At 45.9% G+C, this 12,734-nt stretch overlaps 1 protein-coding gene across 1 annotated transcript in view; it reads left to right on the forward strand.

Moving 5' to 3' along the window:
* Positions 1–1,748: 1,748 nt before the first annotated feature.
* The window catches only part of LOC143934137 (lysoplasmalogenase TMEM86A-like), a 49,098-nt gene continuing 38,112 nt past the window's right edge, over positions 1,749–12,734 (forward strand). Inside the window, exon 1 of the mRNA XM_077457497.1 lies at positions 1,749–1,902. Within this exon, the coding sequence (XP_077313623.1) occupies positions 1,852–1,902 (51 nt within the window). The 5' untranslated portion in view covers positions 1,749–1,851. The remainder of the gene's footprint in view (positions 1,903–12,734) is intronic.

Raw genomic sequence — 12,734 nt, forward strand, 5'->3', positions numbered from 1 at the left:
AGGACAGCTGCCACCCGTCATCTCACCCCAAAAACTGTTACTGTATGGACTGATGAGTGTTTTATTGCTCACACACTGCCTGTTATATTTTTACATGTACACAATTATTTGCGCTTACAGTTTCTCTTTTATCTATCTTAAGGGTTGGAAACATTCTACTTTTATCATTGAGGTACATGTCAGTTTTTTTTCTCACACATGGTGAGTGTGTATTTTGGATTTTGTTTTTAATAAACCCCTTTTATTGGACATACTGTACCGTGAGATGTTTCTCTGCTTTGTTGGCATTTTGCACACGGCAGAGCCTCTGTAAAGCAGAATCTGATGTCAAAGAAGCCCTGCTGTTTGACATATTAGTGATCGGATTTGTAAGTGCAAGTGACTGCTATATTTGGTGGTCCACAGTTAACGGTAAGAGGCAGTGTGTGTATATCTGTTGGTGGGGGACTCCTCACAAGATTTAGTTTTCATCATTTGAAACTCACATTTTCCAGACTCCTCTTATTATGAACTTTTCTTTTTTAAACACTTCTGGATAACATTTTAGCGCTGCTCCCTTTTGTGTTTTTTTGCTACCAGCAAGTATATTGTGCCAGCTGCTTGTGGATTGTTTTGTGCATAAGCACAGGTTTATTGTTATTATATCTTGAGTTTTGTTTGTTCAATAAAATGTATTTTTTACAAAAAAAATTTTGTTTGAAAAATTGCTGAGCAAATACTGTGACATAAACCATTGCAAAGACTGACATCTTATTCTCTATTGCCTCTGCTAAAAATATATATAATGTTTAAGGGGTTCTAAGTAATTTTTTAGCAAAAAAATAAAACACTGATGAGAGAAGTGTCAGAATTGGCCCAGTAGGCAAGTGGTTAATCATTTTCTTATATATCTGCCTAGAGTTTTTTAGTGTTCTGAAATACTAACATATGTCCAGAGAGCATGTTGGGAGTTGTAGCCTATTTATCAGTCTCTCTAATGCCGCGTACACACAATCGGAATTTCGGCCAGCAAAAGACCAATGAGAGCTTTTCATCAGAAAATGCGACCATGTGTATGCTCCGTCGGATTTTAGCTGGCTGAATTCCCACCAGAAAAACTTTCTATCGGAAATTCCGATGTGTTTGTGTATGCAATTCCGACGCGCAAAAACTCACGCGTGCTCAGATTCAACTACGAGATGGAAGCTATTGGCTACTGGGTATTGAACTTCCTTTTTCTAGTCCCGTTGTACGTCACCACGTTCTTGATGGTCGAAATTTGGTGTGACCATGTGTATGCAAGACAGCTTGAGCTAAATCCCATCGGAATTCTGTCAGGAAAACCAGCAGAGCTTTTTCCGACCAAAATTCAGATCGTGTGTACGTGGCATTACTGTGCTTTCCCCAGGTGGACCAACTAGCATAGAATTCAAAAGCCAGTCCGCCCAGAGCATCAAAAGAGACACTTTCATCAATTACCCTGAGATTTGTAAATCTCAGATTTATTGTATATCTTTCTCTGCATTTGGAGTGATAGAAATATAATTATTATACAGTATCCTTGACTGCCATTAGCAGGTAATAGGTAGTAGTTTTTATTATATATCTTGGTGCAATTCAACATACACATCTTGCTTGCAAAACAATTTCCCCATCACTGTTGACCTTTGCTTAGATGAATGATGCATAGACACCCCGTTATCAGTAAGGATACACTTTGTCTAAGTTAAAAGTCCAGGCCAACTGATTACAGGTTAAAGTGTAACAAATGCACAATGTGTATTGCATACTGAATTAATTCATCTTCAATCCCAGAGAAGACACGTCGTCAATCAAGTTTTTATGTGATTTGCATTATAAAGTCTAAAAGACATGGATATCCTAGAGACAAACTCAAGATATAAGAAAAGCTATCTGGCTAATGTAAGTTTGGAAATGGTGAAAGCTGAAATGAAAAGGGTGCTGCTCAAAAGTGTGACAGAATCACTGAATCACCTGTTGATTTTTTAATCTTTTAATGTAGTTACATTTTTTTTTTTTTGTAGTTTGATAGCGTTGATTTTCTCCACCTGTATTGCAATATTATCAGTTTGTGTAAATATAATTTATTGGTTATTTGTACTTTTATGTCTCTAAATGTTTTTGGAATATCTGCCACATTTAAAGGGAAATTGTTATATTTTGTTATATACAATATGGGAGCTATGGCTAATCTTTCTGCAGTTAGACAGGGAATTCTCACACAGGCAAAATATTGAATCTATCTGGAGTTATTTCATAGTGGTAGACTGCATTTGGTATTCAATAGCCAATGACAAGATAATATAGACCATAAATAGGAACAAATCCATTACACGTCAAGCTAAGTTTTTGTTGTACAGCATTTTAGAACAAAGCAGAGATTGCTTTTACCGGTTACAATTATATTGCATTTACGTTCTAAGCATCAAAATATGCAATTTACCTATACAACCTCTGGAACATTGTTCTGTGATATTTAAAGGTCTAGCCAACTTACATTAATATGAAAGACCTGTTAGTGACATCATTGTATAGTCAGCACATGTCGTGTTTCCACATGTACAGAACTTGTCAACAGTTATCTCACACAGGCTACCTGTCCTTCAATTAAATTATCAACAGTAATGTGCAAGATGTGTTCAGCAGAATCAGAATGTTTGTTCAATGACTCATTTCTTAGAAATTTTGCATAATGTTTTTCTGGAAGTTTGAAGGGCTCATGCACACAAGCTCAAAAACATTGCTTTTACGGGGCTTTTTTTTTTTTTCTCTCTACAATAAGATATATACTACAGCGCTAGGAAACACAACATTAATGAACATAATGAAAAATAATAAAAAGTGAATGTCCATATAAAGTAACTGATGCGCTCCAATCCAAGAAAAGTGCAAAGTGCCTCAGAGTGTTCAAGGTGTGCCAAAACACCCCCTCCTGTGTCCCCACTCACTGGATGGAATGGACCCCTAGCTTTTCAGTCTAGGGGTCGCTTCAGGCTTATTAATGGTGACCTGGGATGGCGGCTTTAACATCAGATCATCAGGTAAAACTCCCTTGTTATGAATACAAAATAGAGGTACCCAAAATGAAAGGAAGGGACTATAGTGAAGTACCGTTGGCAAAAAAGCTGTGAGTACAAAATGCCGTTCAAGGCGTGCGCTCCACCAATAACCAGAAGTGGTGTCAGAAGAACAAGGAACCGGAATTTATGTCTACACATTTCACCCTCCCACAGGGCAGCCTCAAGGACCTCCTTTTTTATTTCTGTGCCTCTAAACTCCCCTCCATGTTAGTGTGTCCATTCACATTATCAGCGTTTAGAGGCAGAAAAAAACCCCACCAAAATCACAATCAAAAGAAAAGCTTTTTAGCATAAACAACCTCTCAAAAGTGCATAAATGGGTCCTAATGCTAGGTGCGTTTATGTGCATTACTATATACCAATGGCCAGAATAAATGAACATTCTGGCCAATAAAATGCATTAATGCCTGGTGCATGAACTTGCATGCAAAAATGCGGCTTTTTACCACGTTTTCCTGCTACTGAACTCCAGTAGGAGAGAATATAGTGTGCATGTGGCTTATAATTCTAATGACAATTGTTTACATCTTTCTGTCTAAAACCGATTAAGAATTTCGGCTTAAGACTAATGCCTGGTACACATGATGATGAGATAGGATGAATGATTGTTTGTTTCTTAAAATAAAAAGTTTACTAAAGTTAGGAAAATTCTCATACGACAATAAAAAATCATTGTATTGTATTTTCAAATGACAACTGTACTGATTAAACAGAAAATTTTTCGTGCTTGTCCCATCATAAAATATCTTTCCTTTTTGTTTTTTGTCCAGATATATTCCTGCCACCCAGTGGAATACTAGAGAGCTGCAGCACCCTGTTGGCTTTCTTTCCTTTTGTTTTTGTCTGGATAATATTGAATAAACTGTCATGATTGGCTGTGTACTAACGATTAGATTATTGTATGATCGCTTCGAAAGCAGTATTTTTGTACAAAAAAACAAAAATTTTTTTGTACGATTTTGTGATCATGTGTACGAGCCATAAGTCTCAAGATTAGAAGGGGTGCCAATGTGCAAATCAGTGATATAAACTCAGAATTATTACTTGTCCCCCACTTGTAGTCAAAAGTGGTCATGCAGCTCATGTGTGCACCACCAATATGATATCATACCTGAGAACTTTTGAGAATTCATGACACAGATGTGCATGGTGGTTGCTCATTGAGCATAGCAAAAAATTAGCAATACACAAGCACCTGATACACAGGCTGTGAGGTATACAAAGGAAGGCTCTGACCGCACATGTCTTTTTTGTGGCCAGAAGGCAAGCAAAGATGAATGCACAGCCCACTTCCACCAGGCCTGCCCATGTGCTTCTCCCTAGACTTGCTTTAATTAGGGGCTGCTTCACACCAGAATGCAGTGTGAGAAGGGCATGTCCAATGCACGTTTCACACGCCACGCTCAAATGCATTGCATGCGGATACTAATCTAATATTAACATCACCCCAAATGCAAATCACAAAAGCAGTGCGTTTTCAGGCACCAAATCACATGGTACTGCAGTACCGTTCAATTTTATGCAGCATGTTTTTAAAATTAGCACATGCTTACTTTTTCCGTGTAGTGGTGCGATTTTCAAACCCATGCATTTCAGTGTGATCCCCGTGTGAGCCGGCCCTGAGAGTAATCACGATGATGTCACTTCTCCAGTAAACCAATAATCCAGATATATGGCAGTGTAACTTCTAGATATCAAGGTCAAAGTTTGAGCGTTCCCAGCTATGAAAATTATTTTGATAAATCATTTACAGAATAAATGCTCCAGTTGGTTTTTGGTACCAGAGCTTTCTCAGCTCTGATTTAAAGGCTAATTTCACCTTTGTTCACTTTTTTCTTCTTCTAAATTTCAGCTCCCTTATGTACCAATATAGCATTAATGTACTTAGAAATAACAAAGCATTCCATTTATTCTACACACTCACCTCACTGTCCTCATAGCTGATTAAAAAAAAACGTCTTCATTACTTCTGCCTTACTTCCTGGACAGACATGACACAGATAGGAGTTGACCAGCTGATCATTTAAGCATACACTCTGCATCCTCTACCCTCTACCCTCATACCTACCCAAAAGTTAAGGTAGAAAAAAAATTGATGCCTGCATATTTGAGAACAGTGATAACTTATTGCATTTAATTAAAAAAACATGCACCTGGAAGTGGTAAGTAGAAGGGTAGATGGTGCAGGGTGTGTGCTAATGAGGTCACCTGGTCAAATCCTTCCTGTGTCATGACCTATAGCCTGTCCAGGAAGTAAGGCAGAAGTAATTGAGATTATTTTTAATTGGCTATGAGGATAGTAAGGTGCGTATGTAGAATAAGTTGAAAGCTTTCTTATTTCTGCAGAAGAAGTACATTAATACTATATTGGTACATAAGGGAGCTGGGATTTTGAAAAATAAAAGGGTTTTCAAAGACCTGTTTAGCTATAAAATGCTGAGGATGATGCATGGTCACTCACAGATAAAATTACACATCCAAATTACTGTTAGAATACTGGGGACCCCATAAACTGTACATGATTTGCTGCCTCTCTGAATGTGCATTATGTGGTTAAGGTCTGGTTCACACTGGTGCAACTTTTGATGCAACTTGAGTTTTCAATGGTGCACATTCTAATCAATGTGGCTTAGAACAGTGTGACTTAGGAAAAGGTTCCTGTGCTACTTTGGTGTCATTTACAGTGCAACCTGGCCCCATAAAATCATAGTCACATCGCAGTAGTGTGAACTAAATCAAATGCAAACTTTGCATGACAAAGTTATGTTAAACTTGCATGCGCTAGTCTTTTATACAAGCTATGCAATTTGGATTGATTACTTGCATTAAACCACCTGAACCTTTTGAGTCTCTGAGCCTTGTCCTCTGTATATTCACATTAAGTCTAGGTTCACATCTGTGCGGCTGCGATTGATGCTTTTTTCAAGCACGTTTTGCAGTGTGCTTTTAAACCCGCGTTTTGACATACGTTTTATGTTTTTGTTTTTTCTTTAAACGCACTGTAAACACACTGTATATAGCTGGTTGCTAATCAGGGGGCCGGGAAGCCAGCCGCTGCATCCCTGACAACCAATAAGTCATCAGCTTAAAAAAAAAAATTTCCAGCAAAAATAAAAAATTGCATTTTTTTTAAATTGCCTGGGGTACCCCCAAAATCTGTACCCTTATCCGAGCATGCCACCCCATAGGTCAGGAAAGGGAGGGGACGAGGGTGCCAGGCGGCATGCCCTCAACATGGGGGGTGCTTTGGGGCAGGGGGGGCTTTGCACCCCCACCACAAAGCACCTTGCCCCATGTTGAGGACAAGGGCCTCTTCCTGACAACCCTGGCCGGTGGTTGTCGGGGTCTGCGGGCAGGGGGCTTATCAGTATTTTTTTATTTACATTCAGCTTTAAGCGGGGAAGCCTGCTGGCAGCTGATGACTCATCGGTTGTTAAGAATGCGGCGGCCGGTGTGGTAAAATTTCATGCGACCCGTGAATTTCGCTCACCCCGTCACTTCCGGTGAGGCTCCGTCACTCTAACAGCTGATGGCGGGCCTTTACTGCGCATGCGCCAAGTCCGTGATCTGAACGGCGCATGCGCAAGATCGTAAGTTCAGCGGTGGTTAAAAATTATAGACACAGAAATGCTGGTGGGCGGGCGGAGCTGAACAGATGCTCAGGACGTCAGCAGCAGCCCCGCCCACCCTAATAACATGCCTCTGAATCTTAAGTGGTGGTGAAAATCATACTCAAGTGGGCGGAGACTTGCGGGTGGGTGGGCGGAGCTAATGATGGCTTTATTATATCATCGGCAGCACCAATATGTATATTATTTATTAAAGCTGAACAATAAGCAGTGTATTTATTAAAGCTGAACAATTAGCAGTGTATTTATTAAAGCTGAACAATTAGCAGTGTATTTATTAGGCTGCTTTCACACTGGGGCTGTGAGGGCGTCGGCGGTAAAGCACCGCTATTTTTAGCGGCGCTTTACCGTAGTTTTAGCGGCGGTCTGCGGGCGCTAGCGGGGTGGTTTTAACCCCCGCTAGCGGCCGAAAAAAGGGTTAAAACCACCCGCAAAGCGCCGCAAAGCGGTGCTTTGCCGGCGGTATTGCCGCGCTGTCCCATTGATTTCAATGGGTAGGAGCGGTTTAGGAGCGGTGAATACACCGCTCCTTCACCGCTCCAAAGATGTGGCTAGCAGGACTTTTTTCACTGTCCTGCCAGCGCACCGCTTCAGTGTGAAAGCCGAGTGACAGGGGCTGTTTTTTTTTCAGGCGCTACACAGGCGCTATTTTTAGCGCTGTAACGCCTGAAAACCGCCCCAGTGTGAAAGGGGCCTTAAAGCTGAAGAATATGGGCACAATATTGGGGACAGTGTGTGCATTTGGGGACAGTAGCTGCGTTTGGGGCACAATGTCTGCGTTTGGGGACAGTGTGTGCGACAGTGTCTGTATTTGGGCACAGTGGCTGCATTTGGAATGATCACAGTCAATTGCGTGGTAAACGGCCAATGGCTGTTTACCAGCATCAGTGGCGAGCAGTGTTCCCGGGAACACGCCGCCACCAACGTGCCCGCGCAGAGCGCGCCCGCGATTGCCGTGGAGATGTGGGGCGGCCACCAACGTACACGCGCAGAGCACGCCCGCGATCACCATGGAGAGGTGGGGCGGCCACCAACGTACATGCGCAGAGCGCGCCCGCGGTCGCCGTGGAGGGGTGGGGCGGAACCATCTGTGATCACGTGGTAAACAGCCTCATGGCTGCAATGGGGCCTAGTCCTCATGTGATGGGGACCAAGGCCTGATGTGATGGGGGTCTTCTGATGTGATGGGGGTCCTGTGATGTGATGGGGCCTAGTCCTCATGTGATGGGGACCAAGGCCTGATGTGATGGGGGGGGGGGGTCTTCTGATGTGATGGGAGTGTCCTGTGATGTAATGGGGGGCCTAGGCCTGATGTGATGGTAACCAAGGCCTGATGTGATGGGGGGTCCTGTGATGTGATGGGGGGTCTTCTGATGTGATGGGAGTGTCCTGTGATGTAATGGGGCCTAGTCCTCATGTGGACGTGTGATGTGTTGCCCTGAGTTGCTAGGTCACATGGCTAGCTTCTATCCCAGGGACATCTGGCTGCTAGGCTGCCTGAGGGACATTGTGGGAGAGCAGCGTTGGGTTGGGACTTACAGCTTGTAGTCCAACCAGAAGCAACAGTGCTCCTGTCTGGGAAAACAAGCTGCGGTCGGGAGGTAAAAAGGAACAGCTGTCGCCACAAAGGGACCCAACACCGTGGTACCAGAGACCATTGTGAGTAACTAAAGCCATTACCCAAGCAGTCTTCTAACTAACCAGAGATGCTGAAGTGGGAAAACTTGAGTTAGTGCCAAGCCAGGGACCTATCTGAGGAGACGCTTTGAGAGCTCCTTTGAGTGCTGGTCACCTGAGAAGGTTGGAGATGCTACACTGTATCCAAATTAAATTTTTATCATTTTTTTCCCACAAACAGAGCTTTCTTTTGGTGGTATTTGATCACCTCTGCGGTTTTTATTTTTTACTAAACAAATAAAAAAAAGACATAAAAGTTTTCTCCTTCACTGATGGGGCTGCAGTGACGGGTACCGATAAGGCTACACTGATGGGCACTGATGAGGTGGCACTGATGGGCGACACGGATGGGCAATGATAGGTGGCGCAAATTGGCACTGATAGCTGGCAAGGATTGGCATGGATAGGCGGCATGGACGGGCATGGATAGGCGGCACAGATGGGCATGGATGGTCACTGATAAGCGGCACTGTATTGTATTATATAGTACTGATGGATGCCAATCAGTGCCAAACAATAATGCATACCAATCAGTGATGCCCATTGTGGGCACTGATTGGCATCCATTGTGGGCACTGACTGGCATCCCTGGTGGTCTAGGGGGTGCATACCTGGTGCTGGGCATCCCTGGTGGTGTCCCTGGTGGTCCAGTGTGGGCATACTCGGGGGAGGCTGCAATGATAATCGATCAGCACAGACCCCCTGTCAGAGGAGCAGCCAATCGGCTCTACTCGCGTCTGACAGACGCAAGTGAGGAAAAGCCGATCAACGTCTCTTCTTATTTACACTGTGATCAGCCATGATAGGACACGGCTGATCATGTGGTAAAGAGTCTCCGTCAGAGGCTCTTTACCGAGATCATAGTTGCGGGGTGTCAGACTGACACACCGCAACAACGATCGCCGCGATGCACGCCCCCCGGGGGTGCAAAGTGGATCAAAATCATGAGGACCTCATATGGCGCCCGTTCAGGATTTTGAAACCACTTTGCCGCCGTCATTTTGCTATAGGCCAGGCGGCAAAGTGGTTAAGAGACAATAAATCTCTGTGCATTAAAAAAGTGTCTAGTGCCCATCAATTCTTTTTGCACTGCACCCAACTTGCCTTTTAACCCACTCTACACAGAAGGATGTCAGCTGTCCCTAACTCTTAAAGTCGCCAATATGCCTCCAAGAGCCCAGGACTCTACTACAAGAGGAAAGAGCGCTACACAGAAACCCAGGTATTAGTACAAGTACCACAAGTAGGTGAGGAATCTTTGGAGTGTGGCACAGTGCACACACTCCTAAACACTAAAAACTTCCTAACAGCAGCATCAGCCACACTGTGATGTAATGGGTTCTTGATACACCAGCTAGTTGCATTGATCGAAAAACAATCATGATTTTTGACCATCTGGCCCCCAGAACAGTACGCCCTTGCTTCGCTGTTACAAGTCTCCTATCACTGGACAATAGGGGTGCAACGGATACAAAAAACTCACGGACCGGATCGTTCCTCGGATCTGAGTCACGGATTGGATCAGTTTTCGGATCAGCCAATAATAATTGAATTTGCAAAAACCTGTTAAAATTCCACCACAAAATAGTCCCCACTGTAATATCCACAATCTCCCCACTGTAATATATATCTCCTCTACTGTAATATTGGCTGAGCATGGCTGGGTACGGCTGGCTACCGCCGAGTATGGATGGATATTACAGGGTACGGCAGAGTATTGGCTGGGTACGGCAGAGTATTGGCTGGGTACGGCAGAGTATTGGCTGGGTACGGCAGAGTATTGGCTGGGTACGGCAGAGTATTGGCTGGGTACGGCAGAGTATTGGCTGGGTATGGCAGAGTATTGCCTGGGTACGGCAGAGTATTGGCTGGGTACGGCAGAGTATTGGCTGGGTATGGAGGGATGGCTGTGACTGCACTTGTCACAGAGCAGTTCTGTGGACACAACAGATGCAGCCCGCAGCGCTGCTGCCTTCCGATTTCTCCCCTCCACTGTACAGATCAGTACACAGAGGGGAGAGAGGAACTGGCGTCACTATGGCGCCAGTTTGTTTACAAGTGATCGCTCCGTCATTTGACGAAGAGATCACATTGTAAATGGGTGCACCAAGATGGCCGCCGCTACGAAGCTAGGCCGAAGCCACGGCCTTTCTTAAGGCCGAGGCCGCGGGGCACTCTGCGGATCGTGGCGTGTGCTGATCTGAACAGGGTGACCTGTTCGCATCACGGATCGGTGATGATCCATTGCACCCCTACTGGACAATGCAAGTGCATTCCCTTCCCCCATCACATCAGGCCTAGGTCCCCATCACATAAGGACTAGGCCCCCATTACATCACAGGACCCCCATCACATCAGAAGACCCCCCATTGCATCAGAAGACCCCCCATCGCATAAGGCCTTGGTTACCATCACATCAGGCCTAGGCCCCCATTACATCACAGGACCCTCATCACATCAGAAGACCCCCCATCACATCAGGCCTTGGTCCCCATCACATGAGGACTAGGCCCCATTACATCACAGGACACTCCCATCACATCAGAAGACCCCCATCACATCACAGGACCCCCATCACATCAGAAGACCCCCATCGCATCAGAAGACCCCCATCGCATCAGAAGACCCCCCATCACATCAGGCCTTGGTTACCATCACATCAGGCCTAGGCCCCCATTACATCACAGGACCCTCATCACATCAGAAGACCCCCCATCACATCAGGCCTTGGTCCCCATCACATGAGGACTAGGCCCCATTACATCACAGGACACTCCCATCACATCAGAAGACCCCCATAACTTCACAGGACCCCCATCACATCAGAAGACCCCCCATCACATCAGGCCTTGGTTACCATCACATCAGGCCTAGGCCCCCATTACATCACAGGACCCCCATCACATCAGAAGACCCCCCATCACATCACAGGACCCCCCCATCACATCAGGCCTTGGGCCGCATCACATGAGGACTAGGCCCCCATTACATCAGAAGACCCCCCATCACATCAGGCCTTGGTTACCATCACATCAGGCCTAGGCCCCCATTACATCACAGGACACCCCCATCACATCAGAAGACCCCCATCACATCAGGCCTTGGTCCCCATCACATGAGGACTAGGCCCCATTACATCACAGGACACTCCCATCACATCAGAAGACTCCCCCATCACATCAGGCCTTGGTTACCATCACATCAGGCCTAGGCCCCACATTACATCACAGGACACCCCAATCACATCAGAAGACCCCCATCACATCACAGGACCCCCCCCCCCATCACATCAGGCCTTGGGCCCCATCACATGAGGACTAGGCCCCATCACATCAGAAGACCCCCATCACATCACAGGACCCCCCCATCACATCAGGCCTTGGTCCCCATCACATGAGGACTAGGCCCCCATTACATCACAGGACACCCCCATCACATCAGAAGACCCCCCATCGCATCAGAAGACCCCCCATCACATCAGGCCTTGGTTACCATCACATCAGGCCTAGGCCCCCATTACATCACAGGACACCCCCATCACATCAGAAGACCCCCATCACATCACAAGACCCCCCCATCACATCAGGCCTTGGTCCCCATCACATGAGGACTAGGCCCCATTACATCACAGGACACTCCCATCACATCAGAAGACCCCCCCATCACATCAGGCCTTGGTCCCCATCACATGAGGACTAGGCCCCCATTACATCACAGGACACCCCCATCACATCAGAAGACCCCCCATCGCATCAGAAGACCCCCCATCACATCAGGCCTTGGTTACCATCACATCAGGCCTAGGCCCCCATTACATCACAGGACACCCCCATCACATCAGAAGACCCCCATCACATCACAGGACCCCCCCATCACATCAGGCCTTGGTCCCCATCACATGAGGACTAGGCCCCCATTACATCACAGGACCCCCATCACATCAGAAGACCCCCCATCACATCAGGCCTTGGTTACCATCACATCAGGCCTAGGCCCCCATTACATCACAGGACACCCCCATCACATCAGAAGACCCCCATCACATCACAGGATCCCCCCATCACATCAGGCCTTGGTCCCCATCACATGAGGACTAGGCCCCATTACATCACAGGACACTCCCATCACATCAGAAGACCCCCCATCACATCACAGGACCCCCCATCACATCAGGCCTTGGTTACCATCACATCAGGCCTAGGCCCCCCATTACATCACAGGACACTCCCATCACATCAGAAGACCCCCCATCACATCACAGGACCCCCCCCCCCCATCACATCAGGCCTTGGTCCCCATCACATGAGGACTAGGCCCCATTACATCACAGGACACTCCCATCACATCA

This window comes from Lithobates pipiens, unplaced genomic scaffold, assembly GCF_037356315.1.
Source record: "Lithobates pipiens isolate NorthernLeopardFrog02 unplaced genomic scaffold, aLitPip1_a1.2 Scaffold_27, whole genome shotgun sequence".
In the NCBI taxonomy this organism is placed as follows: domain Eukaryota; kingdom Metazoa; phylum Chordata; class Amphibia; order Anura; family Ranidae; genus Lithobates; species Lithobates pipiens.